General features: G+C 41.3%; 1 protein-coding gene across 6 annotated transcripts in view; it reads left to right on the top strand.

The window, feature by feature from the left end:
• Positions 1–23,825, top strand: part of LOC119726130 (CAP-Gly domain-containing linker protein 1-like) — an 89,149-nt gene extending 65,324 nt beyond the window's left edge. For all 6 annotated transcript variants that reach the window (XM_038197743.1, XM_038197748.1, XM_038197746.1 and 3 more), the window contains 13 exons: positions 7,325–7,540; positions 9,357–9,560; positions 11,192–11,439; positions 12,748–12,871; positions 13,860–14,377; positions 15,318–15,438; positions 16,680–16,732; positions 17,933–18,050; positions 18,476–18,656; positions 19,915–19,967; positions 21,315–21,442; positions 22,108–22,280; positions 23,761–23,825. In XM_038197743.1, the coding sequence (XP_038053671.1) occupies positions 7,325–7,540; positions 9,357–9,560; positions 11,192–11,439; positions 12,748–12,871; positions 13,860–14,377; positions 15,318–15,438; positions 16,680–16,732; positions 17,933–18,050; positions 18,476–18,656; positions 19,915–19,967; positions 21,315–21,442; positions 22,108–22,280; positions 23,761–23,807 (2,184 nt within the window). In that variant the 3' untranslated portion in view covers positions 23,808–23,825. The remainder of the gene's footprint in view (positions 1–7,324; positions 7,541–9,356; positions 9,561–11,191; positions 11,440–12,747; positions 12,872–13,859; positions 14,378–15,317; positions 15,439–16,679; positions 16,733–17,932; positions 18,051–18,475; positions 18,657–19,914; positions 19,968–21,314; positions 21,443–22,107; positions 22,281–23,760) is intronic.
• The last annotated feature ends 420 nt before the right edge of the window (positions 23,826–24,245 follow it).

Here is a 24,245-nt window from a genome sequence, read left to right as displayed (position 1 = left end):
TAATGCCTCTCCAATGCCACATTGCACGTTCCAGCTACGCGCATCATACGCACGTGCACGCATTAATCACGGCCGTGATCGGTCAAACTAGGGACGGTATATACGTCGCTAATGCCTCTCCAATGCCACATTACACGTTCCAGCTGCGCGCGTCATACGTACGTGCATGTGCGTATGACGCGCGCAGCTGGAACATCAGAATTGACATGCCTGTCCCTTCGTGAAACCAGGGACGGTATACGTCGCTAATGCCTCTCCAATGCCACATTGCACGTTCCAACTGCCCGCGTCATACGCACGTGCACGCATTTATCACGGCCGTGATCGGTCAAACCAGGGACGGTATATACGTCGCTAATGCCTCTCCAATGCCACATTACACATTCCAGCTGCGCGCGTCATACGCACGTGCACGCATTAATCACGGCCGTGATCGGTCAAACCAGGGACGGTATATACGTCGCTAATGCCTCTCCAATGCCACATTGCACGTTCCAGCTGCGCGCGTCATACGCACATGCACGTATTAATCACGGCCGTGATCAGTCAAACCAGGGACGGTATATACGTCGCTAATGCCTCTCCAATGCCACATTGCACGTTCCAGCTACGCGCGTCATACGCACGTGCACGCATTAATCACGGCCGTGATCGGTCAAACCAGGGACGGTATATACGTCGCTAATGCCTCTCCAATGCAACATTACACGTTCCAGCTGCGCGCGTCATACGCACGTGCACATATTTATCACGGCCGTGATTGGTCAAGGTGCCGTGGAGCAAGCTCAGTGAATCGCTCCATTGGTATTGTTACACCCGTATTCAGCATCTTTGTTGTTCAACTTGGGCATGAATGCTTCTTGTGCATACTGCGTACTTGGGCGTTTGGATCAGCCGGGCCTGCATCACGTGGCTACGTCCGGGAATGACACGCGCAAGCTGTGAAAGCCGCTGGCTAATGGCTGCAGCCACTTCTCATAGACTCACGTGTTGTTACTAGCCACAGCCATGTGATTCAGACAGGGCCTTACATCCAATTCTCTTCATTTTATCCGTTTGTGCTTGGTATGCATAGGCCTTAAAGCCGCTTTGCTGACTGTTGACATGTATATCTTGTGCTCCTGTTAAGTATGGTCTTCCAGCATGATGCATTTTGTAGAAATGAATCGAATCAGATGTACCTTTGTCCAGACTTTTAACGGATTTGTGATTGACTCAACTACAAAAATGAGCACAACTTTTGCTAGTTGTGAAATATAAGGACGATTCCCAATGCAGTGCGGCACCAAGACGTTTCCACGGAGAGTCAATTTTTCCGCAAATTTCACATTTTGTGGGAGACGGTCGACAAATTCGCTGTTTGGTATGGGACATGTAAAATTGTTAGTTTGTTTGTAGTTTCGTAAAAGTATAGTTAGATTTTTTCTTTCCTTTTTTTATGATGTTTTTTTGTCAGGCGGCAGAATGTTATGCCCCGATCTTTCAAAAATTCCTCAAGTTGTCTACTGAGATTTGTTCAAATCACAGCAAGTCTGCCATGTTTTGTCGACCTTGAAGTTGAAAAATTGATTCTCCTTGGAAATCTCTTTATGCCCATCCTTTATTGGGAATCGCCCGTATTGGCCCCAATTTTGAAGATAGACTTGTACTGCATAACCCCAAGCCCATTTCCCAATGATTCGTGATTAGTCCACTCCCCCACCCCTCCCCACCCCCTCCCCACCCCTTCATCTTAACCCCGCCCCTCTTTCCGCTGGTGACCTCTATCTTGTATCATTCTCTGCCCACTAATTTGCGCATGTTAGCATGAGATCCTACTAATTTGCACAAGTGTTGGGAGAAATCAGAGATTTCAAAATTCGGTTATCCTAATTTATTTCAAACCGAATAACGGTTATCTGATTTCACTGGAAGTTCCCATCCAACTCACAGTCATGCCAACAAAAAGTGACGAGTGAGGTGCCGCATGCAATGCCCTCCCAATGACCGGGTATAGTTTGCAGGATTCAGTGACCACTGGGCCTCGACAAAAACACTCCAGAGCTGTAATGTTGACAAAAATGGGTAGGAACTCACTGATAAGTCGAATGGGCAGGCTATTCATATACCAAGAAGACCACTAGCAAGTGTAGTTACAATCAGAGACCATGGAGCAAATTGGGGGATGTTCCTGTTGTTTTCTTTAGCCTGTGTCACACAAAAATGGAAGGCTTTTTTTTTGTTAGGTTGATTTCGAATATCTGGTTTCCAAAATAGAAACCGAATAGTGGAATTCAAACCGAATTTTGAAAAATCTGAATTTAAACCCCAACACTAGTTTGCACTACAGCATGATTATATTTTGTCATTGCCACCTCTTCATGTTTGTGATGCACCCTGGATAAAGAGACGAAACCTATACTAGCTATCTACCTTTTAATGTTTTATACGTGATCTACCTTTTAATGTTTTATATATGTGAAGATGTTGTACATGTACATCAACATGTACATGTAGTTGGTCTAGATTTTTTATCTAGAAAAAATACAAGACAAGCTTTTTAAATACAGGGTGAGTCAAAAAAAGCGAAACCCAAATGTCAGGATTATTGTTTAATTGAAGTTGTGCACGTAGCACTTTCAAAATCTAGCATATGAAAGCCCAATTCATAAACTTTCTTTTAGTACAAGAATCATTCAAATCGCTCATGTGCTTTCCAAATAATACGGATTTTTAAACCCAACCACCGTTTTAAAGTTCTGCGTTCTTTCAGCAAAACAAAAACATTTCACACACATCCCTATGTGATTTTTTGTCGTTTTGCTGAAAGAACACTTTCCCTTCTTGTGATCCGTGGACAGAACTTTAAAACAGTGGTTGTGTTTAAAATTCCGTAACTTGAAAAGTACATGAGTGATTGGAATGATTCCTGTACTAAAAGAAAGCTTATGAATTGGGCTTTTGTATCCTAAATTTTGAAAGTGCTACATGCAGAACTTCACTAAAACAATGGTCCCGACATTTGGGTTTTGTTATTTTTGACTCCCCCTGTATTAACCCTAATACTACCCCAGAGCCTTCAGAGATACATTTTCAAGGATACCAGTAGCATTGGAAAAATCAAATGGCATAGGCCCTTTAACGCATGAACATAATAATCTTCCAAATTAGATGTCCTCTTTAATCTGAACCACATCCTCTTTCGTCAGCATCAACGCGTCGTTCCCCTGCAATCAAATCCGAAGAGGAAATGTTGGCTTTGGGAATGGATTAAAGGGGCTACTCAAGGGCTTATTCATTGACTCGATTTCCTCATTCTAATCGCAGTAGAGATTTTTCCCGGATTAAGTCACGATCCAGATTGTTTCCTGCTTTTCAGCAGGACTTGGCTGTCATACTAGTCTTCGCCCAAGACTGGGTATTGTTTTTTGTTCCCCTGATAAAGTTACTGCGGCTTTTGAGGTCGCTATCAATTAACAAGATTAATAAAATCCAGACTTGGGAATTTTGGCAGTGCTAGCCGGGAATGCAGAGCATTATCTTATGCCACCGTATTCATGCTATTGCATGTGCTTCAGGTATGCGTGGAATTTTCCTGGATAGCTCTGCCAATGTTCTTAAGACTGGATTGAATTTATCTTGTAGACAGCTTTACTGTGCTCGTCACATACCACCTGATTAAAAAAAAAAAGTCTTGGGCAGAGACTACCATGATAATGAAGAAGTTGAGACTTTTTGCCCTTGATATAAAAGTACAATAAATAATAATAATCAAAATAATAAAAGTATAATAAATAATAATAATCAAAATAATAAAAGTATAATAAATAATAATAATCAAAATAATAATTGTGCTTATATAGCGCTTTTCATCATATCAACAATCTCAAAGCGCTTTACAATTATTACCCCGTTCATCAGGTCATGGGACCACGCGGCAACCGATATCAGCGCTCAATCAGTCCTCGACCCTTAAGGGTACCCATTTATACTCCTGGGTGGAGAGAGGCAATTGTAGTTAAGTGTCTTACCCAAGGGTACAAACACCATGTTCCTGGTACAGTTCAAACCCACGCACCATTGTACATGAGTCAAACACCGTAATCGCTGGACCATGGCGTTCTACTGTGCTTGTCAGTTATGTCTTTCGATTAGGTATTTCAGGCTGTAAGTTCCTTACTTTAAACAAAATGCTATAAAAAATAAAGCAAAGGGAGTCACAAAGAAGGGAAACAGTTTAATAACAAAAGCTTTTTCTTGAAAATAAATGAAATACTGAAATGAAAGATTTGTTTTGACTATTGCAAGTATCTTTGGTGCCAGGAAAAAAATCCAGTTGAATTGTGGCTTGGCCAAATGCCAACTGTATTCAGAGATATATTCTAAAAATAATTCTTTGCCCACAAAAAGTCAAAAGGTTCAGCATGAGAATGTGCATGCACTCTGCATATCCTGTGAAGCATTGTGTATTATTATTTTTTTTTTTGGTCGTTTCTGTTTTGCATAAATTTTCACAAGACACTTTCACTGTACTGTAGTGTGCATTGCTAGAAAACACTTATTATATTATCCGAATGCTCAATACTGCGCTATTGGCTTGCCAACCTTTTCCTGACACGCTTCAATTTTGTGCCAGTTTTTTTGTTCCAAATTGTTGAATTTTAAGGAAAAAAAAGGAGGGGGTCAGTTTCAGTTTTGTGGGTTTGTTAGTTTCAAGCACGTACACCAATTTTTTATTTATTTTTTCAAAGTTGAACAAAGAAATTGACTGGAGCGGGGTTGAACCGGCGACCTCCGGATTGCCGTTCCGGTGCTCTACCAACTGAGCTATCCAGCCCATGTTGGTGGTTCTCCAATTTGTCATTATCCTTGTTCAAGGGGTGCTAGTCAGATGATTTTTGACAGCATTCTTGTCTGATTGTATGAAGAGTGCGATAAAGTTTCCACTTTTTTCTCGATGGTTGTATTGAGAAAATGATTTTTCTGTTTTTAGCAAAATCTTATCTAAGAGATAGTAAGTTGCAGGATTTTTCAGCAAGCTCAAAATATATATACAAGGACATGTTTTTTCAACTTGAAGCTCATGCTGAGGTACAAGTACGCCTGTCCAACAACAGGGCTTTTTTGTTAAAAAATGTGGCCTTTTTTTGGAAAGGAACTTGTCACAATGCTAAGGCAAAAATTGCAGTGTTCCGTGACTCTGAAGTTTAATAATCACGTGCTGATATATTAAAGATTTTGCATATTTTGTTAGGCGTTCTGTCTGAATAAGAAGGAACTGGGTACAGGCCATAGTGGAGAAAAATGCGAAAAGTTTAACGAGGGTGATTTTTGTTTGATTTTCAGAGTGATTGATATTTGTATTCTTTGATATGTCTATTGCACATGTTTTCAAGAAAAAGTATAAAAATTGTGGAACAAAGGTGTGTTTTTTTTGGAAAAACAACTGGCATCTTTCATTTTCACAATTACAAAACTCAAAACTTTAAAGGCTTTTTCCCCAGTATTACATATACTGTCTTGACATGTTGATAAATGCAAACTTTACACAGCTATAACTTATCAACAGAATGTCCGATTGAAGCACAACAAACAGTATTGTAAGGAGAATTTGATTCTCTTTCCTAATACCTGCAAACCCTCATTTTGACATCTGCACAGTTCTGTCTCATTTTACCAGAACGCCTCCTTTTCAAAATATTTTTCTTTAATCCCTTTTGCTTACATACATCTCGTCTTTTGCTATTGAAAGATCTCCATCATGTTTCAAATCATTCTAATCGGTTGGCAAGTCAATGCTATCATATCTATTTATCGAAAACTAGCTCCACATTTTTTGCCAAAAAAAAAAGTTTGCACCCCTTTTTCTGACAGTTTGACCCCCTTCCTTTCTTCTCCTAGGTGATGCAGTAACCCGCCCCACCCCCCTCATGCCTAGATCTCATTGTTTTGATTTTAGTTTTGCCTTAGTTTATTTTTTTCTTTAGTTAATTCGTAAGTTGTGTTACATAGCAACGCTGCCACTGCCGCTTTTATTTTTCACGCCCGACGATTAAAATCGATCGGGCGTGCCATTGCCTTTGTTTATTTTGCCTGTTTTTATTCAATGTTGCGTGTGTGTGTGTGTGTTTTGTTTCTCCACCCCTGCCCGAATTCCACGAAAAAAAAGTGCAATAAACTAAGCAAAACAAAATCCAGCAAAATTTGTATTGAAGAATTCTCTTTTTGAGTATAAAAAGAAATTATTGAGGGTACAAGTCTTAAAACGCAAAAGTTTACTTTTTAAGCAATTCAAAGTGATTCCTTACGCATTTTAACTTAAGTATGCCGTTGGTTTCAGGTATTAACCAATATTAACTTAGCCGTTTTGTATTGCTTTTTGAAGTTTGCGGACCAAAGTTGAAGTAATCTTTCACGTTAATGAGAATCAAAAGCAGTTCAGATTTATTTCCATGATTTTAAACTAACATGCTGTCGGGTGTTTCTCTAAACTCACTGCATGGCTGTTTCGAACTAATTGAAAGATAATGCAGTGTACAACATTGCCTGATAAGTTTAAAGATTATTCGTCTTTTAATTTTTCTGCCGAAATATGTTGAATGTTTATCGAAAATAAAAAATATTGAAATTACATCTTGAGGATGCCATTTAATTTTGCCAAATTTGTAAATATGTACGATACGTATAACATTTTTGTGTCGGATAAACTAGGGTCATTTCTATTTTCATCAGTTTTAAAGGCGCCATTTTTTTCCCGTCACGTGCACAATGGTTTCATCCATTTTAGCATCGTAGCAAATTCTAATTCGACCAAATTTTACTTCCAAAACTGTAAAAAAAAATTTAAAAGTAGCCTTTAAAATAAGCTTTGAACATTCCAGCTCACATTTCTATCTTCCAAGCTGGAAATTTGAATAAAAGCAAATTCCTTTGCCAACTTGTAAGAAGTAGTTTTAAAAAACACAGATAATTTATCTTAAGATTGTTCTAGCTCACATTTCTAATCTTCTAAGCTGGAAATTTGAAAAAAAAAGCAAATCCCTTTTCAAATGTTTTTCACATGTCAATTTGTTTCCGAGCTAAAAAAAAAGAAGACATTCCATTTTTGTTGTCATCTTTCAGTCCCCATCATAAACCCTCCCCTCCCTTTATGTTCTCCGTTACCCCTTCTATCGACCCCTCTGCCACCCCTACTAACTCCCCCCTCCCCCTCCCCCTTGTCTCGTCAACTACGCCTGCTCCATCAGATCTCCGACTTTTTCCGTGTTTTAGTTGCTCGGCCCTTTCTGTCACTCTGTCCCCCTCCTCATCAGTTTTTTTGCCCTGTCACAAACAAAAACCTCAGCAAGCGAGCGTAGAGGCGGCCCAAGCCAAGCTTAGCCAGTCGCAGGAGGCCCACGCCGCGGAGGTCCAGTCGCTGTCGGCGAGCCACGAGAGCAAACTGGCCGAGGTCAGAGGAGCGGCTGAGAAACAGAAAGCGGAGTTTGAGAGGTTAGGGGAGGAGGCTGACAAACTGAGGAACTCACTGAGGGAGGCGGAACACAAAGTGGAGAAGTTAACAGTAAGTTGGGTTTTCATCTATTTTTCTCCCAGTTTGCCAAAATGTTCTTCCCTTTACATGCCTCCATGATGCAACGGGTCCTGCCTTCTTTCCTTAATGTTCATAGACATTACAATTTCTATATTTGCCTCAAGGATTATATTTGTCTCCAGGAGAGTTGGAGGATTTTGCATGATAACAGGATATACCTTATAAAAAAGGGCCTGGGAGGTTAGAGTTACAGGGGTCCTAGATGCTCGGGAAATCTGGGAAAACCTTGAAAATGAGTTTCCGTTTTCCAGTCAGAAAAAAACGTAGGGAATTTGGGGGAAAAACACCAAAATCAGGAAAAAAATCAGGGAATTTGGCAATGACAGAGAAGGGAAGGGTGTTCGTCAGACTGGCGTATTTGTACCTTGTGTCCAAAATGTGTCCATTGACTGACTGGTAATATAATTATAAGGGGAGAAGGGAGGCCATCGCTTGTCAACAAGTTGCCAGTGTATTAGCAGTATCTTAGTTGCTTTGCTGCAACCATCTCTTGACTTCCCAGCAACCTCATTCCATTTCTCATGGAATTTTTTGGAAATTTCTCAGGGAACTAATTATAAAGGAAAACTCAGGGAATATCCTTTTCATAAAGTGCTGGTAACCCTGCAGCCAATTTCACAAGACTTAATCCACTTGCGCCACACTCTGTTGCGCAAGTTGTGCAACCTTTAAGTTATGCCAATTTCACGAAAGTTTCATAGTGCCAAGTCCACGATCTGCGCAACAAATAATGGCATAACTTGCGCAATCATTTTAGGTGGCGTACTGGTAGTTGTGGCGTGGCGACTGAAACTGACCTATTTTACAAGCAAATCATGATCGTCGTGGAGCTTGTTATTGCACTTATCAAGGTTGATACAAGACAGACACAGCTTTGTGTTTGCAGTAAAAGAATTGCTCGTTTATTTTTGATAGAGTTTTTAGAGTTGCCACACGATTCCGAAGAAAGTTGGACAAATTTTTTTTCAAAATGGCAGGCGGGGGTGATTCAACGACTTTTTCACAAACAAAGCAAATCATACACAAACAGCCGTTGTAAAGGCTGTTTAGATTATTTAAAACATTGTGCAACTACGCCAAGTTTCAATATGAATATCAAAATATTGTGTGCTAACACACACAATAAATTGATTTTTTTGACGAGACAGGTTTTAGGGTCATTGCGTTTAAATGGTGGTATTCTTTGAACGGATTGAGCAATTTCAGTAATTTTTTCATCTAAAAGTAGCTTTTGAAATTGGCTTTCCATTCATTATTATTTTTGGTGCTACATATTTTTTTAAATATGAAATACATTTTTGGGGGTTTGGGTTCTGCTTTTTTTGACTCACCCTGTATTTCATGAGTAGTTGAACACTATCATCTAAGTAAATTCTGAATTTCAGCTCAATCTGATGTTGGAAACACTTGTGTTTACACCATGAACTATCTCAAAGGAAAATTTGCACTAGGACTTTGTTGCCGACCAAACTCACGTTCATGGTTTTCAACAAAAAGTACTGATTATATCAAAACGGTTTTAGCACATAGTTGGATCATTATTAGGGAAACAAGCCCTGAAAGTTGCATGAAGATACGGTCTTCTAAATGGGAGAAATTAATTTTCAAGGATTTCGCCCGCAAACGTGTACATGTCTGTGTGCATGTTTCATTCAAAATAAAGTATTACATAATCTTTAGAAATTGCCCTTTGCAAGCATATAAAATGTGCTGCTGAGCTAATATCTTTTAAAATATCCTTCTTAATTGATGACCACTGTTTATCCAATTCCTTCTCCCTCGGCAGACGGATAAAACCCAGGTTGAGTCCAGCCTTGAGCAGACCAGCAAGGAGAGAGACCAGCTGAAGGAGGAGCTGGAGCAGAGTCTAGCTGAGAAGCAGCAGCTGCAGCTAGCCAAGGCTGAGCTGAGTCTACGCCACGACGAGTCCTCGGGGAAACACAAACTGCTGCAGGATCAACTGGAGAAAGAGGGGCAGACCACGGCAGAGGTGAGAAAGAAAATCAGAAGCTCGGAACGTTGTGCGTAAAGATGTACTGTCCATGCACTTCAACATATAACAGTTTTAGTCTGGTCTGGAATCTTAAGTTTATTTAAAGATGTATTGTCTCAACCCTGCGCAGCGTTTACAAAAAAACTGTGCAACAACTCGTCAACTGCTGCCCTTTGGGCAGCAGGTACTTTCCCGCACTACGCAAGACCCTATTCATAGCAATACAACAAAAAACCACGTGCCAGACAGTTGCCAGACGGTGCGCTGGAAAGATAATTGACTGGCGGCTGTGGTATGCAGTTATGAAGGGAGATGGCTGTGTCAAGTTACAGGTCTTTGTTGATGTTTCAATGAGACTTGGCAGGAGGCCTGGTCGAAAGTTTGTTGACACGGCCTGGGTGTAGCCCTGGCTGCAAAGTTCATTGAACCAGCTGATTTGGCAAGGGTTGAATGAGGATTAGATAGGAGTTGCACGTTATTGGCCCTAAATTTTTTTTTATTCAAAACTTTCGGTTACCTGGGGCCCAAAGGGCAGCAGGTCACTCTGCGCAAGGTTAACACATTTGTAAGTGAGTGGAAAAACACATTGATTGTGCTTAAAAAAAAACCCGCAAAAACCCAAATGTCAGGACCATTGTTTTAGTGAAGTTCTGCATGTAGCACTTTCAAAATCTAGGATATGAAGTTCGATTTTTAAGCTTTCTTTTAGTACAAGAATCATTCAAATCACTCATGTACTTTTCAAGTTACGGAGTTTTAAACACAACCGCCGTTTTAAGGTTCTGTCCACGGATCACAAAAAGTTCAGTGTTCTTTCAGCAAAACGATAACAAATCACATAAGGGTGTGTGTGAATTGTTTTCGTTTTGCTGAAAGAATGCACACCATTTTTGTGATCCGTGGACAACCCAAGTTACGACGTGTAACACGTCGCAACTCGCGACGCGTCGTATGATCCATTTCATGAAGCCTGCAATGTGTTGAACGCGTCGTAAGTTCCTTGACAACGGCTTGAAACACGTCGCAAGTTGCGACGTGTCTAGTGGTCATTGCAAAATAAGAAGCATCCTTTTCTTAGCAAGTTTTATGCCATCAAAATACATAAACGGGACTAAAATACTGAGACAATGTGTGTAAAGCTGTAAATAGAAAATGCACTGAATAATTATGAATTAACCTGGCAGATTGCAGTTGAAATTTCAAAATAGCTATACAGTCCACTGAGAGCTTGTTTTCCTGTCAAATTGCATCACACGTCCGCCATTTTGATTTACGTTTTAAAAAATTTCGAGAGGAAATCCAACGACTCTTTGTTGAATATCAGACGACTATTGACTGCACGCCTACTAAATACATAAAACAGTCAACGAGTTGTGCCATAAATACACCTACGACATGTCCACTTGTGACGTGTTTTGTGAAATAAATCGCAGGACATGTCACAGCTGTGAAGCATCGTAGGGATAAGACGCGTCGCAGCGCTGCGATGCATCGTAAGTTACGATGAGTTTCATGAAATCGGGTGCTGGTTCTTGAAGCTGCATTTTTCACATAAGATGCCTCCGTATTACAGTTCATTTTTTTGTCTTCTTTTGCCTTCCCTCCCTGCGTTCCTCTTCCCAAATTAGCTCCAGCAAGCCCTAGAGGACTCCAAATCCACCCTAGACCGGCTCACCCAAGAGCGCGACACCGCCCTGAGAGAACGGACGGAGGCTCTGGCCCAGTGCCAAGAACTGACCATGAAGCTGGAGAGCAAGACTACCGAGGTAGCCGAGGCAGCGAAGAGGGAAGGGGCTGAACATCAGGAGCAGCTGCAGCGGCTGGAGGAGGAGTCTAAGACGGCCGAGGAGAACAACAGGCAACTTAGAATACAGCTGTGAGTATCACATCTTCAAGCAGACTTGAAACATCGAACCTGATTGGTCGATCCATGGCAACAACTGTGTGATATACCTAATACCATGGTCCATATCACATTCTGCGGATCATGCTATTCTAAGATTCGCGCACTTTTCCTACTGCACGCATGTGTAATAGGGTAACCATTGAAAAGTTTGCGTGCAATGCGTGAGTACATACTTGTATGGCTTTACTATAAAAGACAGACACACAAACGGAGAACAAAAGATCCTTTCAGTCCACGAGCGTTGGGTCTTTTGTTAAAAACGGTCCTCGATCGTACGGTTATGTGCTTAGTGTGTGGGAAAGTGTTATATTATAGGGACAAAGGGAAACACAAAGCATTGTCCTCGGGCGTATAGAAATTCACGACTGTGTGTTCCATCTTTACTGTGTGTCAAGTTTGCTTGAAGATAAATTCGTTATCCCACTAGCGTCCTTGGAGCACAGGAAATGTAGCGCGTCTGTCCCATACATGCATACCGCTAAACCATTGGCCTCATTGCATATGGGACTACAGTATCCTGGGATCCACAAGTACTCCTGGGATATTACTCAAAGTATCGCGCCCGTTTCAAACAGGAGTTCCAGAGTCTTGCAGCTCCAAACTGTTTCGAAGTTTGAATTAAAGGGAAAATACAACATTTGCAAACATCAAAAAACGAAATGATCAAATTACCACGAAATACCTTACTGAATTGTTAGGGACTGACAGTCTAAAGCATCCTTTAAAATCGTGGCTCCTGATAGGCTGACATTTTCAAGAAAAACTGTATTTTTCCAACGCTGGTCGGCCGACCAGCATTGGAGAAAACTGGCTTTTTTTCAAAAACTGTTCTTAATTTTTCATATTTAGTTATTCTGACTTTCTTTGCAATTGATCACACACCTGTGAAGGGGTACAAGCCTGCTAGACTGATCCTCTGACCTTACAATTCCCCAAAGTGTATTAATTGCTTTGTTTCTTCTTAAGTGGGGTCAGGGAATCAGACTACAAGAACATGATAGGTTTTCTTGGTTTTTCCAGCATCTGCAAGCCCAAAACATGAAACAAGTCAGTTTAACAATATTTTATAACATACTAATCCTCCAAATCCATTTATTTTTTTAAAATTGCAGCAAAAGCAAATGTTGTATATTCCCTTTAAGCATGCGAAAAGTTCAACATTTAAAATGGGAGCGATGACTGCAACCACTGCAACAGCTTTTCTGTGTGGCAACAGTGAATTGACACGAAGTTTATATGACAAATGGTCATGCTGATATTGATACCTTCCTTCCTTAGAGAGGCAGCGAACCAGAGTCTGGAGGAAATCACGTCGCAGAAGTCCCAACTAGAGTCAGAGAAATCACAATTACAGAAGCAGCTTGAGGATGCACAAACGAACACGGCTGACGCAAACCAACAGGTCTGCCATACGCTTTGTTTTCTTTTTAACCCTTTCAATACCACATTGTTTATTGACCAGGCTCTCCCCAGGACCAAATTGTTTGCTCAGTCATGCGGAAATCACTAGAGCGTGAACAAGATGACCACAAGTCCAAAACTCACTTTTTTCAACCCAGATTTTCACTGCCAAGGAGTGATTTAAATCATAGGTGTTGTGTGTAAAGTTTGTTCCTTGAACCTTACTCTTGTATGTGATGTAAAAATGAAGTCCATATGTGTAAATATAAGAAAGTTATGCCTGTTTGTTCATCTGGTTCCATTTATCAAACTGCAAGCCATTTCACCACATGACCAAATGGCACTCCATACCTCAATTTGTGGGTGGATACTTCTGAAGCACTTTTCTCATTTTTTTTGTAATGGCAACACTATGAATAAACTACACCGCTAGAACGATCCGAAAACACTCATTCAGCTGGTATATGGTTGTTGTATGGACGGCCAAACACATCAACATGCCGCCTTTCTGAAAAGTAGGTAATATTTCTGTGTTGAGGGTGTTCTGTGTGTGGTTTCCTGGTCGACTAAAGTCGCCCATGGGAACCAGCAGGGGGGGTTCTTCTTGTGGACAAAAGTCACCCATGGTAAAGAAAGGGTTAAGTGTTGATCTGAAAATCCTCAGTTTTTGTTCGCCACTTAAACCACGAAGGATCATTCGCCATAAAAACCACGAAGGATCATTTGCAATGACTCGAAAAAGTACCTACCGATTTAAGGCGAAAACCTTTGAGATAGCATTTTTGTTATTATTTTTCTTTGTTCACCTCATCCGTATACTTTTTTCCCGAGGGTTTATAAAAGTTTAAAAAAGAAAGGTTAACAAAACAGCGACAGATAGGGAGTTCACTGATATAGGCCATAGATAAAGTGAAAGAGCAACTGTTTTGTATTCCTGAAGTTGATGGTTCGAATCCAGATTTTCTCAAATTATTGTGATATTGTAACAGACGAGCACAGAGCTAGAGAAGCTAAGGGCAACACTAGAGACACGTACTAGAGAGAAAGACGTCCTCGCTCAGGAGAAACAATCTGCAGTCCAGGACAGAGAGGCTCTCCTGAAGGACAGAGAAGCCCTTCAACAGACTCGGGAAGCCCTTCAACGGACTCAGGAAGCTCTTCAACAGACTCAGAAAGCCCTTCAACAGAATCAAGAAGCCCTCAGGCAAGAACAGGAAGCCACCAGCAAACAAAAGGAATCCGTGGTCTTGGAGAGAGACACTGTACTCAAGGAGAAGGCAAACGCAGAGAAGAGAAACTCGACTCTTGTCCAAGAGAAGGAAGAAGTCTTGCTGGCTAAGACCGCAGCGGAGAGCCAGGCTCGGGATTTAGAGCAGCGGCAAGCGGAGATACAAGGCGAGGTGGAAGGGCTGAGGAGACAAGTGGACACGTACAAACAGCAGCTGGAGTCGCTGACGCAGGCCACAGAGGAAGGGCAGAGCAATATGGGCTCGCTGCAGGCTCAACTGTGAGTTGAAACTCATGAATACTTGTATTACATTGTATTACATTTTATGTATAGACCACTCTCATAGACAGCCATCTTTGTAGGGAAATTACAAGTGCGCATTCAACGCAATCGGATACGTGGGCACGCAGTGTGCAAAATGTTCTAAACGCGTGCATGTTGCTTGAAATTTCTTCGAAATACGGCACAGTCGATGCTTGTCACAAAAAATTGACTCCCAAATTGCTGATGCAGGTGACAATCTGTTTGCAGTGACGTCATTTGAGAGATATCTATTCCACGATGATCCCAAATACAACCAAACAGTGCAAAGCGGTTTGGACAGTTTGGGGTGGTACAGTCAATATCACTTTGTAGTGCATGGCTTTGAATTCCATCTGCTTTAGGTAATCAATTTTACATTCTGGTTCAAATAGCGTAACCAATCTGAAGGCACGGAGACTAAGTCGCCTTAGTGTTCATGAATATTTGTGACCAGCTCCACAAAAAAGGGTATTAAGTCGCTCTGAGCATTATTGTGAAATGGCCTGCTCAACATTGAGCGGGTGAACATTTTGTCAAACTGTGATTTTCATTTTTTGTTAGGAATGACATCTCTGATACCTACAGTTTCAGGTTTCATTCACAGAAATGTTATTTTTGGTGGAAAAAAGTGGGAAAAACAACGATTTTGTGTGCATCGCTCTGTTGTTTTACAACAAAGTCATCTATTTCAAAGCCTGTTTTCTCAGTTGTGTAATTTGAACTCCAAGGAAGTAATTAATATGCAAATACGTCATATCTCCAGAACGGGAGGGACTATAGAGCTCTATTGTATACCAAATGAAAGCTTACGTTGTGGGCTTTCCAACCATTATCCTAGATTTCAATTTTTTGCGACATAATACCCTTTTTTGTGGAGCCGGTCACATTTACGTCTATGAAACTGTTGCCTTTTTAGAGCTGAAGCCAGATGCGAGTCCGATGCCAGACAACACCAAGCCGACCAGTTGCAAGCCGAGGCCGCCAGACTAAAGAAAGAACTGGAATCTCTGCAGGAAGCAAGGCAATCTAAACAACAGGTACACGCACAGCTAGTTAATGAAATCACAACAATTGTCGCCATTTTGGAATTTCTCTTGATATAAATCCTGCGGCCAATTTCATGAACTTTAAAGATATAGTCCATCATTTGTAATTTGTGCATTTTGTTCGTTTGAAACAACAAAAGTGTTCAAAATCTAATGAAGGATACTGAACAACTAACCTTCAGCTTCAGCTGTATATTCCGGGAAAAACAGCATTCTAGGATCTCATTTTCAAATCAAAAGTTGCTGAATCATGTTTTGAATTGTTTTGAATTGCAGCTATACGCGGTGTCGCGCACTGATCTGACGAATTATAGCAACCGCGTGTGTCGTGCCAATGCTTGCGCGCGCTGCGCCGAATAACAAAACGAACTACTAATTTAAATTTTCCTACGGTGCGTCTTAAGACGCACCGTTGGAAAGGCCTTCTTTCGTTGATTACTTCAAAATGACAGCTTACCAGAAAGATTAATTTCACAGGGAGTTTAGTCGCCTTACTATCTTTCAACCAAGTATGTTTTTCAACAATAATACGCCAGTTACTTTTTCGGATGGCTGCAAATGATGGACTATAGCTTTAAGCAATTGCATACGTCCACTTGCACCACAATTGTGTGCTCACGTTGAGCAACATTTCAGTTCTGACAATTTCACGAAAGTTTCATAGTGCGTAAGTCCGCAACAAATTATTGCGTAACTTGCGCAATCATATTAGGGGGCATAAGTTGTGGCCTTTTGACTGAAAATGACCTATTTAACCAGCAAATCGTGATCGTCGTGGAGCCTGTTATTCCACAACATATCTAGGTTGATACAAGACACTCACAGCTTTGTGTTTGATGTAAATGAATTGTTATTCAACTCATGACAGAGTTTTTTAGAATTGCCGCGCAATTCCGAAGAAATTTGGACAAAGAACAAAATCATACACAAACAGCTGTTGTAAGTGCTGTTATTACCCTTGTCCAAAATGTTTAGATAACGTTGTGCAGCTACGCCAAGTTTCATGAAATCGATTATAAGTTTATTGCGCAGCTGTGCAACAGATTTGTTGCGTAAGTCATATGCATGTTGTAAGTCACACACTTTGTGAAATTGGCTGCAGGAAAGTTGCAGAAAAACATGCAAAGTTAAGCTGTTTTGTTTGCCAGCAACCAACAAAGCACAACACCCGTTTGTTGTTATAAGACTTTGTGACATTGACTGTAATATGTTTTATTCAACTTCTTCAACAGTTGGATGCAGAGCACACAAAGATTTTGAAAGAATTCCAGGAGCTGAAAGAGAAGTGAGTATTCACTCAAAATTTCTTCTTCTTTTTTAAAGTTGAACAAAGAAAATGAGTAGAGTGGGATTTGAACCTGCAACCTCCGGATTGCCGTTCCGGTGCTCGACCAACTGAGCTATCCAACCCTGTGTTGGCGGTTCCCCATTCTTGTCAATGTCTCGTTTCAGTTGGTGCTAGTCTGGCGTAAAATGATTCCTCGTTTCACTGATTTCCTCGTTTTCCACTTCTCATTAACCCCTTAAGGACGGGGTGTAATGGGGACATTCCTCCACACATAGAGCAAGTGGCCCGCATCAAGGGCGGATCCAGAACACAATTTTGGGGGGGGCCAAAAAAAATTTTGGTCCCCCAAAAAAGTGGGTCAAAAAAATTACGGCGTGGGGTTCGGGGCCCGTAAGGGCCCCGAAAATTTTTTGGATTCTAGATGCTCTGTGGTGCGATCTGAGGCAATTTCTGACCACTTTAACCAATGTTTTTTGAGGAAAAGATGGTGGTGTACTCATTGCCTGCCTTTATTGCGATGTCACATAAAAAAAAAAAAAAAAAATTGGTTTCGTTTTGGGGGGGGGCCATGGCCCCCTTTGGCCCCCCCCTGGATCCGCCCTTGGCCCGCATGACTGCACAGCCTTTGTGTGGTAGCGGGACTGCACAAAAGCAGCAGCTGTGGAACTACCCACTAGCTGTGTGCCACGGCATACCACAGCTGGCAACTGCATTCCAATGAGGATTAGCGGCCGCGGCCATGACCGCTTCCCGTACGCATGGGGTTAATGCCATTACAAATTGAAAAACACTGTACAAAATCTTGCGTGGTTTGGAATTTCCTCATTTTTTTCCAAATCCCCAGTTGCATGCCTGGCTAGTTAGAAGCCATAAAGCCGTATACGCCATGTAGCCAGGGATCAGGCCCAAAGTCACGATGCTAGCATCATTAGCAATGCTGCAAACCTGGGAAATAGCAAACGGGGATTACTCAAAGAGGATATGGCTTTTTTATGACAAATTTTCAAATATGCCACAAATGGAAACCGAGTCGTAATAGTTCTTCTGTTTACTTGCAGTTCCAACATCTTCCCTCAGTATTAAATACCTGGGCGAGTGCAATTGGAGACCATTGGTTGACTAGTGGTCAATTTTGTTATGTAACTTAGACCCGCAGGCTACTAGCAAATTGAGAATGTTTGTCTTTGCGGATGCTAGGTACGAGACGGAGACCATGGGATATGAGGCTGAGAGGGACTCGATACAGAACACACTGGACGTCACCAACTCATTAGTGACCGAAAAAGAACGGGAGATTGCAAACCAGAATCAAGAGGTGAGCAAGCCTTTTATTCCGTGGTCCATTTTAAACCCTCATCTCTTGAGCAATTGCAACTGGATTTAATATTATTGTTGAAAACAGACTGAAGCATATTATGTATGTGTTTAAACTGCTTCGGTTAATAATTTCATGTGTAAATCTAAGTTGTTTTGATGGTTATAGTAAATTGAATTAAATTTTAATTAAAAGACCTTAGCCAAGTCAAAGATTGGGCTTTCTGCCAGCTTCCCTTTCATCATCTTATTATTACATATTCTGCTAAAATTGTCATTGTTAAATAATATTGTTTGAAATCATATCAATTCTAATCAAATCAAACTGATCTAGCAAAAGAACAGCCCGAGCTTACTGAATTCATTTCATCAAAAACTCCATCAATCTTCACAAAGTTGTCTCTTTTTTCCTCCTTTTAACTTCAGATTACCAGCCTAAAGGGAGAACTGATACTACTAGGCAGCTACAAGACTTCAGTGGAAAGACTCGAGGAGGAGAAGACAAGATTAGAAGATCAAGCCAGTGACTTACAAGTCGCGCTGCAGCAGGCTCAGCAGCAGGCAGCGCAAGCCAGCCAGCAGACCAACAGGGATGTTGATGTTGACGGTAGGTGAACAACCCTAACCCTTACCCTCTCAGATCCTTCAAAATCCGGGAGGAGGTGCTTCTATTTCAATCTGTCTTTTTCCTTTGATGCTTTAGCCTATATTAAGGGAATAAATGTGTGTTCAGGAGGTATTATAACACTCTGTTTAACCCTGCGCGGAGTGACCTGCGTACCCCGGGTACGCAGGTGACCGAATTTTTTAAAATATTAAAACGTGAGGGCCAATGACGTTCACCTTCCATCTGATCCTCATTCAACCCATGCCAAATCAGCTGGTTCAATGAACTTTGCAGCCAGGGTTTCACCCGAGCCGTGTCAACAACCTTGGGACCAGGCCTCCCGCCAAGTCTCATTGAACATATACAAACACTTGTAACTTGACACAGCCATCTCCCTTCATAACCGCAAACCGCAGCCACCAGTCAATTATCTTTTAAGTGCCCTGTCTGGCAAATGCCTGGACACTGTCTGGCACGTGGCTTTTTGTTGTTTTGACGTGGATAGGGTCTTGCGTAGTGGGGGAAGTACCTGCGTCCCAAAGGTACGCAGTTGGCGACTTCGGATAAAAATATCTTGTAAACGCTGCGCAGGTTTAAGACCGGTGGGAGTCTGGATGGGTGATAATTACCCGAGGCGACGCTGAGGGTAATTATCACCCATCCAGACTCCCAACGGTCTTAAACAGAGTGTTTAATACCGACCGAACACATATTTATTCCCATTCATAAGTACCTTTTTGGTCCCCAAAAAAACTTTTCGGTCCAGAAATCAAAACAAGTCAAAAACTAGACGTTTCCAACCATTTTGTTCAGCAATTTTATTTCATGTTTTACGAAACACCCCTCTGACTATAATATGAAATGCCCCTCCACAACTTGTTACATTATAAGGACATTGGCGTGTACGCGCAATGTCGCGCAAAACGCAGCTGGGTTGGTGTAGTGTGAATTGCAGAACATGAAATACTGATTCACTGGTAGTACATTGCGCATGCATACGTGGGGAATTCGAACGTTCAACCAATGAAACGTTAAAAGGCTCCGGATTTTATGGGAGTCCAAATTTCATGTGACACTGGAAAAGTGTTTAAGACCAGCTAGCCATGTCTTTATCATCCGTTTAAGACCGGCCACGTGACAGGCTCTCGACCAATAGAATGCGTAAACTGTCTTAGGTGTTTATGAATTATCTTTAATCATTGTTCTAATGAGAATGGATTGTTTTGAAGAGATTTTCTCCGTTTGTGGTTAATTTCAGGGGATCCGGTTCTTGCTAAGTTGCAGGAGGAGAGGGAGATGGCGGAGGGCCAGGTATTTTTACAACCACTCGCACTTATCTTATCAACAAAGTTTGGATAAAGTCCTGATTCATAAGAATGCATCTTAAAGTGGCACTAGGTCCTGAAATACCCGAAAATTTTATGTTTTGGATTGTTTACTTAGCCTATTTCAAACATCTGGTTGAAAGGAAGCCAACCTAATGTCTTACCGAAAAAAACCCGCTTGTTTACATCGGACACGACAGAGTACGAATACGTTTTTCGTGTCGTTTTCAGTGTACGATAAAACAGGTTGTGTGTCTCGGGAACAGCGGTGACCAATCACCAATGCAAAAAAAAGTGGTTTCTTCAACGTCCACAAAATGTGAACACTTTACAAATGAAATCACAACTAACATCCAAACAGCTCGAATTTATGGGGTTGCAAAAGTGGACCCCGAAATTTGTTCTCGTACGCATAATACAGGAATAACACAAAAACGCCCAGTTTTTGATAGGATAGTTGTGTGGTTGTTGATATCCTACTTTTAAATTTTATTTCTGATTAACATAATCTTGTTCAAAGCACGTTTTGTAGCCCAATTGGGCTGTTCCAGGACCTAGTGTCCCTTTAAAGATTAGTAACAATTCATCATTTTACAAGTCATCCAGTCTCAAGTCTTGTAGCAAGCTATTCAAATGAACTGTGACAAAGGCACTCAAGATTCATCACTCATTCCCTATTACTTGTGATTTGACTTGGGATTTGACTTGGGATTTGACTTGGGATTTGATTTGACTTGGCGTTTGGCTTGTGAATTGAGGTGTGATTTGACAAGTTTTGTGGTTTGACTTGTGGTTTATCCTGGGATTTGACACGGATTTGACATGGGGTTTGATTGGGATTTGACTGGTGATTTAACCTGGGATTGACATGGATTTGACTTGTGGTTTGACATGGGATGTGATTGGGATTTGACTTGTTGTTTAACCTGGGTTTGACATGGATTTGATTGGGATTTGACATGGGATTTGATTGGGATTAGAATTGTGATTTATAACCTGGGATTGACATGGATTTGATTGGGATTTGACTTGTGACTGAACCTGGGATTTGACATGGATTTGTTTGGGATTTGACTTGAGATTTGGCGTGGGATTTGGCTTGTGATTGGAGTTGTGATGTGACTTGTCATTTGACTTGGGATTGGACTTGGGATTTGACCTGTGATTTGACCTGCTTTTTGATTGGGATTTTTGACTTGAAATTTGATGTGAAATTTGATTTGGGATTTGACTTGGGATTTGACTCGATTTGATGTGGGATTTGACTTGTGTCTGACTTATGATAAAAAAGGAACTGCATTCTCATCCTCGGGAATTTCTTTTTTCTCCAAAGGTTACCTTCCTCAACTCCGTCATTGTCGACCTCCAACGGAAAAATGACGAGCTCCGAGCACGGCTAGAGATCATGGAGGAAGGAGGGATGAACGGGGCCCATAATGACCTATCACTGGACGACATGGAGTGAGCAGGAAGATCTATTTTCCTCCCCCTTGCAATCGTAGTCCCTCCCCTGGAGAAACTCATTCGCAGCCCCTCCCATTTTTACTTCTCCATAACCACATCTATTCACAATAACTTACCCTTTTTTCTGCCATTTAGAACTTGTCTTTGCTTTTTCCAAACCTTTATGCCATTTCCCTTTTCTGCCCTACCTCCTTTTCATTTGGACTTGCCCCTCACCTGTATTGGTTTAGACCAGCCCCTTCCCTTTATTGATTTGGACCAGCCCCTCCCCTGTATTGGTTTTGGACCTGCCCCTCCCCTTTATTGATTTGGACCTGTCCCTCCCCTTTATTGATTTGGACCTGTCCCTCCCCTTTATCGATTTGGACCAGCCCCTCCCCTTTATTGATTTGGACCAGCCCCTCCCCTTTATTGATTTGGACCAAGCCCTTCCCTTTATTGATATGGACCAGCCCCTCCCCTTTATTGCTTTGGACCTGTCCCTCCCCTTTTTTTATTTGGACCCGCCCCTCCCCTTTGTTGATTTGCACCTGTCCCTCCCCATTATTGATTTGGACCAACCCCTCCCCTTTATTGATTCAGACCTGCCCCTCCCCTTTATTGATTTGGACCTGTCCAATTTCCAAACTGATTTTTCACACACTTTTTTTGTTTGTTTTCAGCCTTGAGTTGTCCAATAGAATGCCGCCGCCGCGACTGTTTTGTGACATCTGCGACGTGTTTGACCTCCACGACACCGAAGACTGCCCCCTACAGTCCAGTTCAGACAGTCCGCCGCCGTCCCAGTTTCATGGTTCCAGACTTGAGGACAGAGCGTACTGTGATATATGCGAAGGTAAACCACGTACATATAAATATTTCAGAAACTCAATGATGCAACCAAATTCTGTACTAAAAAAATGTGGTATTTGAAGAGTGTATTTCCAAAACGCGCGATAGATCCATTTGAGAAAAGTGAAAATGTTGCACAGTGGTCCAATGGTTACGGTGTTCGACTTGTGTGCCGTGGTACAAAGACTCAAATCCTGACCGTGGGAACATGGTGCTTGTGCTCTTGAGCAAGGCACTTTACCATTATTGCTTCGTCCTTCGGATGGGACGTAAAGCCGTAGGTCCCGTGTGTTGTGTAATGCACGTTAAAGAACCCAGTAACACTTATCGCTAAGAGAAGGGATTTGCCGCGGTGTTTCTGGCAGTGGCTGCAATATGCGCCGCAGCACCTAGCAAAAGGTGCTACATAATGGGTCTCATATGTTCATATACTTCAGTTACCTGTCTTTGGTTGCATTCTCCCTCACGGCTTTGTTTCCTATGGAAAAAGGCGCTATATATATTTATTTTATTTTTATTATTTTATTATTTATTTTATTATTTTATGGGCAATGTTGTTAGCTACATTTTGATACCCCGTTTGCTACCAAAGACTGTAAATCGTCCAAGATTGACAACAGTTTATGAAAAATTATGCATTACGTGAGGAGATATTGCTTAGCGTAACCACACATGCCTGTGATTGGCCCCTAACGACTGCACAGTGCCCGAACAAAATGCGGGGAGTTTAATTCGTGTGCTCCCATCAGGCATGCAACTTTTCCTCGGATCAGCTGCTTTCCTCATTTTTCACTTAACACTTATGCCATTAAAAATTGAAAAACACTGTACAAAGTCTTGTAAAGATTGGGATTTCCTCGTTTTTTGTTTCTTGCATGGGAGCTTGCAAGCACTGTACGATCAGTATTCCCTGCCATTCGTTTTGGGCATTTTCCACTCACGTACTCTTTAGATTTGCAACTTTTCAAGCTGCATCGTTTTTCATAAATCGTTGTCAATCTTGGACGATTTAAAGTCTTTGGTAGCAAACGGGGTATCAAAATGTAGCCAACAACTTTCCCTAAAGGTCTATGACATATAAGATGATCAGATTCAAAGTTATGACCCCTCCACTGAGTGTGGACTTTCATTTTTTGCGGTGCTTACATAAAAGCTGTCGAAACTTACTGTGGACAACCAGGAGAGGGCAGGCTTCAAAAGGGCAACAAAATGGTGTTTATCGCTTTTTGGCAACAAACATATTTAGGTTATAATCAAAAAGTTGACAAAATTCCTGTGGATATCCCTCCTATGGTTTCCATAGAATAACCAGCAATTGCTATTGTTGCAAAGTCAGTACCAAAATCAAAATTTCAACCAATGAAAGAATTGACTTTGGCTTATGAATATGTATAAGTTTTAATAGTTAACAGCTTGAAGATGTCTAGTGAAATAAAACTCTGGATTTCAAGGTGATATGTTTGGTTTTTCTATTTGTTTTTCAGTCTTTGGCCATTGGACGGAAAACTGTGATGACGAGCAGACGTACTGAGCAAAGCCAACAAATGGGGAAAAAATAATGCGGTGTCTTCAAAAATGCCATCCTTACGGAAAACAAAAGCCTTCCATTTTTTTGTCTATGTAACAAGTAACTACTCAATGCATTGATGGCATAGCTAGCTGAGGAAGTGCTGATAGCGTTTTGAATCAGCAGTATTTTTCAGCTGTGTGTTGCAACAGCGCCCTCTGCAGGAATGCTAGCCCGATACAGTTCAAATTCTGCTATTGATGTTGAAATTTCAAAATTGTAAATGATTACAAGACATTGTATTTGAATAAAAAATTGGATAAAGTTCAGGAAGAAAGTGCATATTTATAATGGTGATGAAACTATTGGGATGTAAATTGAATTTATAAAAATGGTGCAGCGTATCCGACCGCCATTTTGAATGGGATTGTACCAGGGTGGTGCAAAAAGAAGGAAACCCAC

This window comes from Patiria miniata, unplaced genomic scaffold (assembly GCF_015706575.1).
Source record: "Patiria miniata isolate m_02_andy unplaced genomic scaffold, ASM1570657v1 HiC_scaffold_2, whole genome shotgun sequence".
Classification (NCBI taxonomy): domain Eukaryota; kingdom Metazoa; phylum Echinodermata; class Asteroidea; order Valvatida; family Asterinidae; genus Patiria; species Patiria miniata.
Note: the sequence above shows the minus strand (reverse complement) of the source record. Positions and strands in the feature narration are given on the sequence as shown.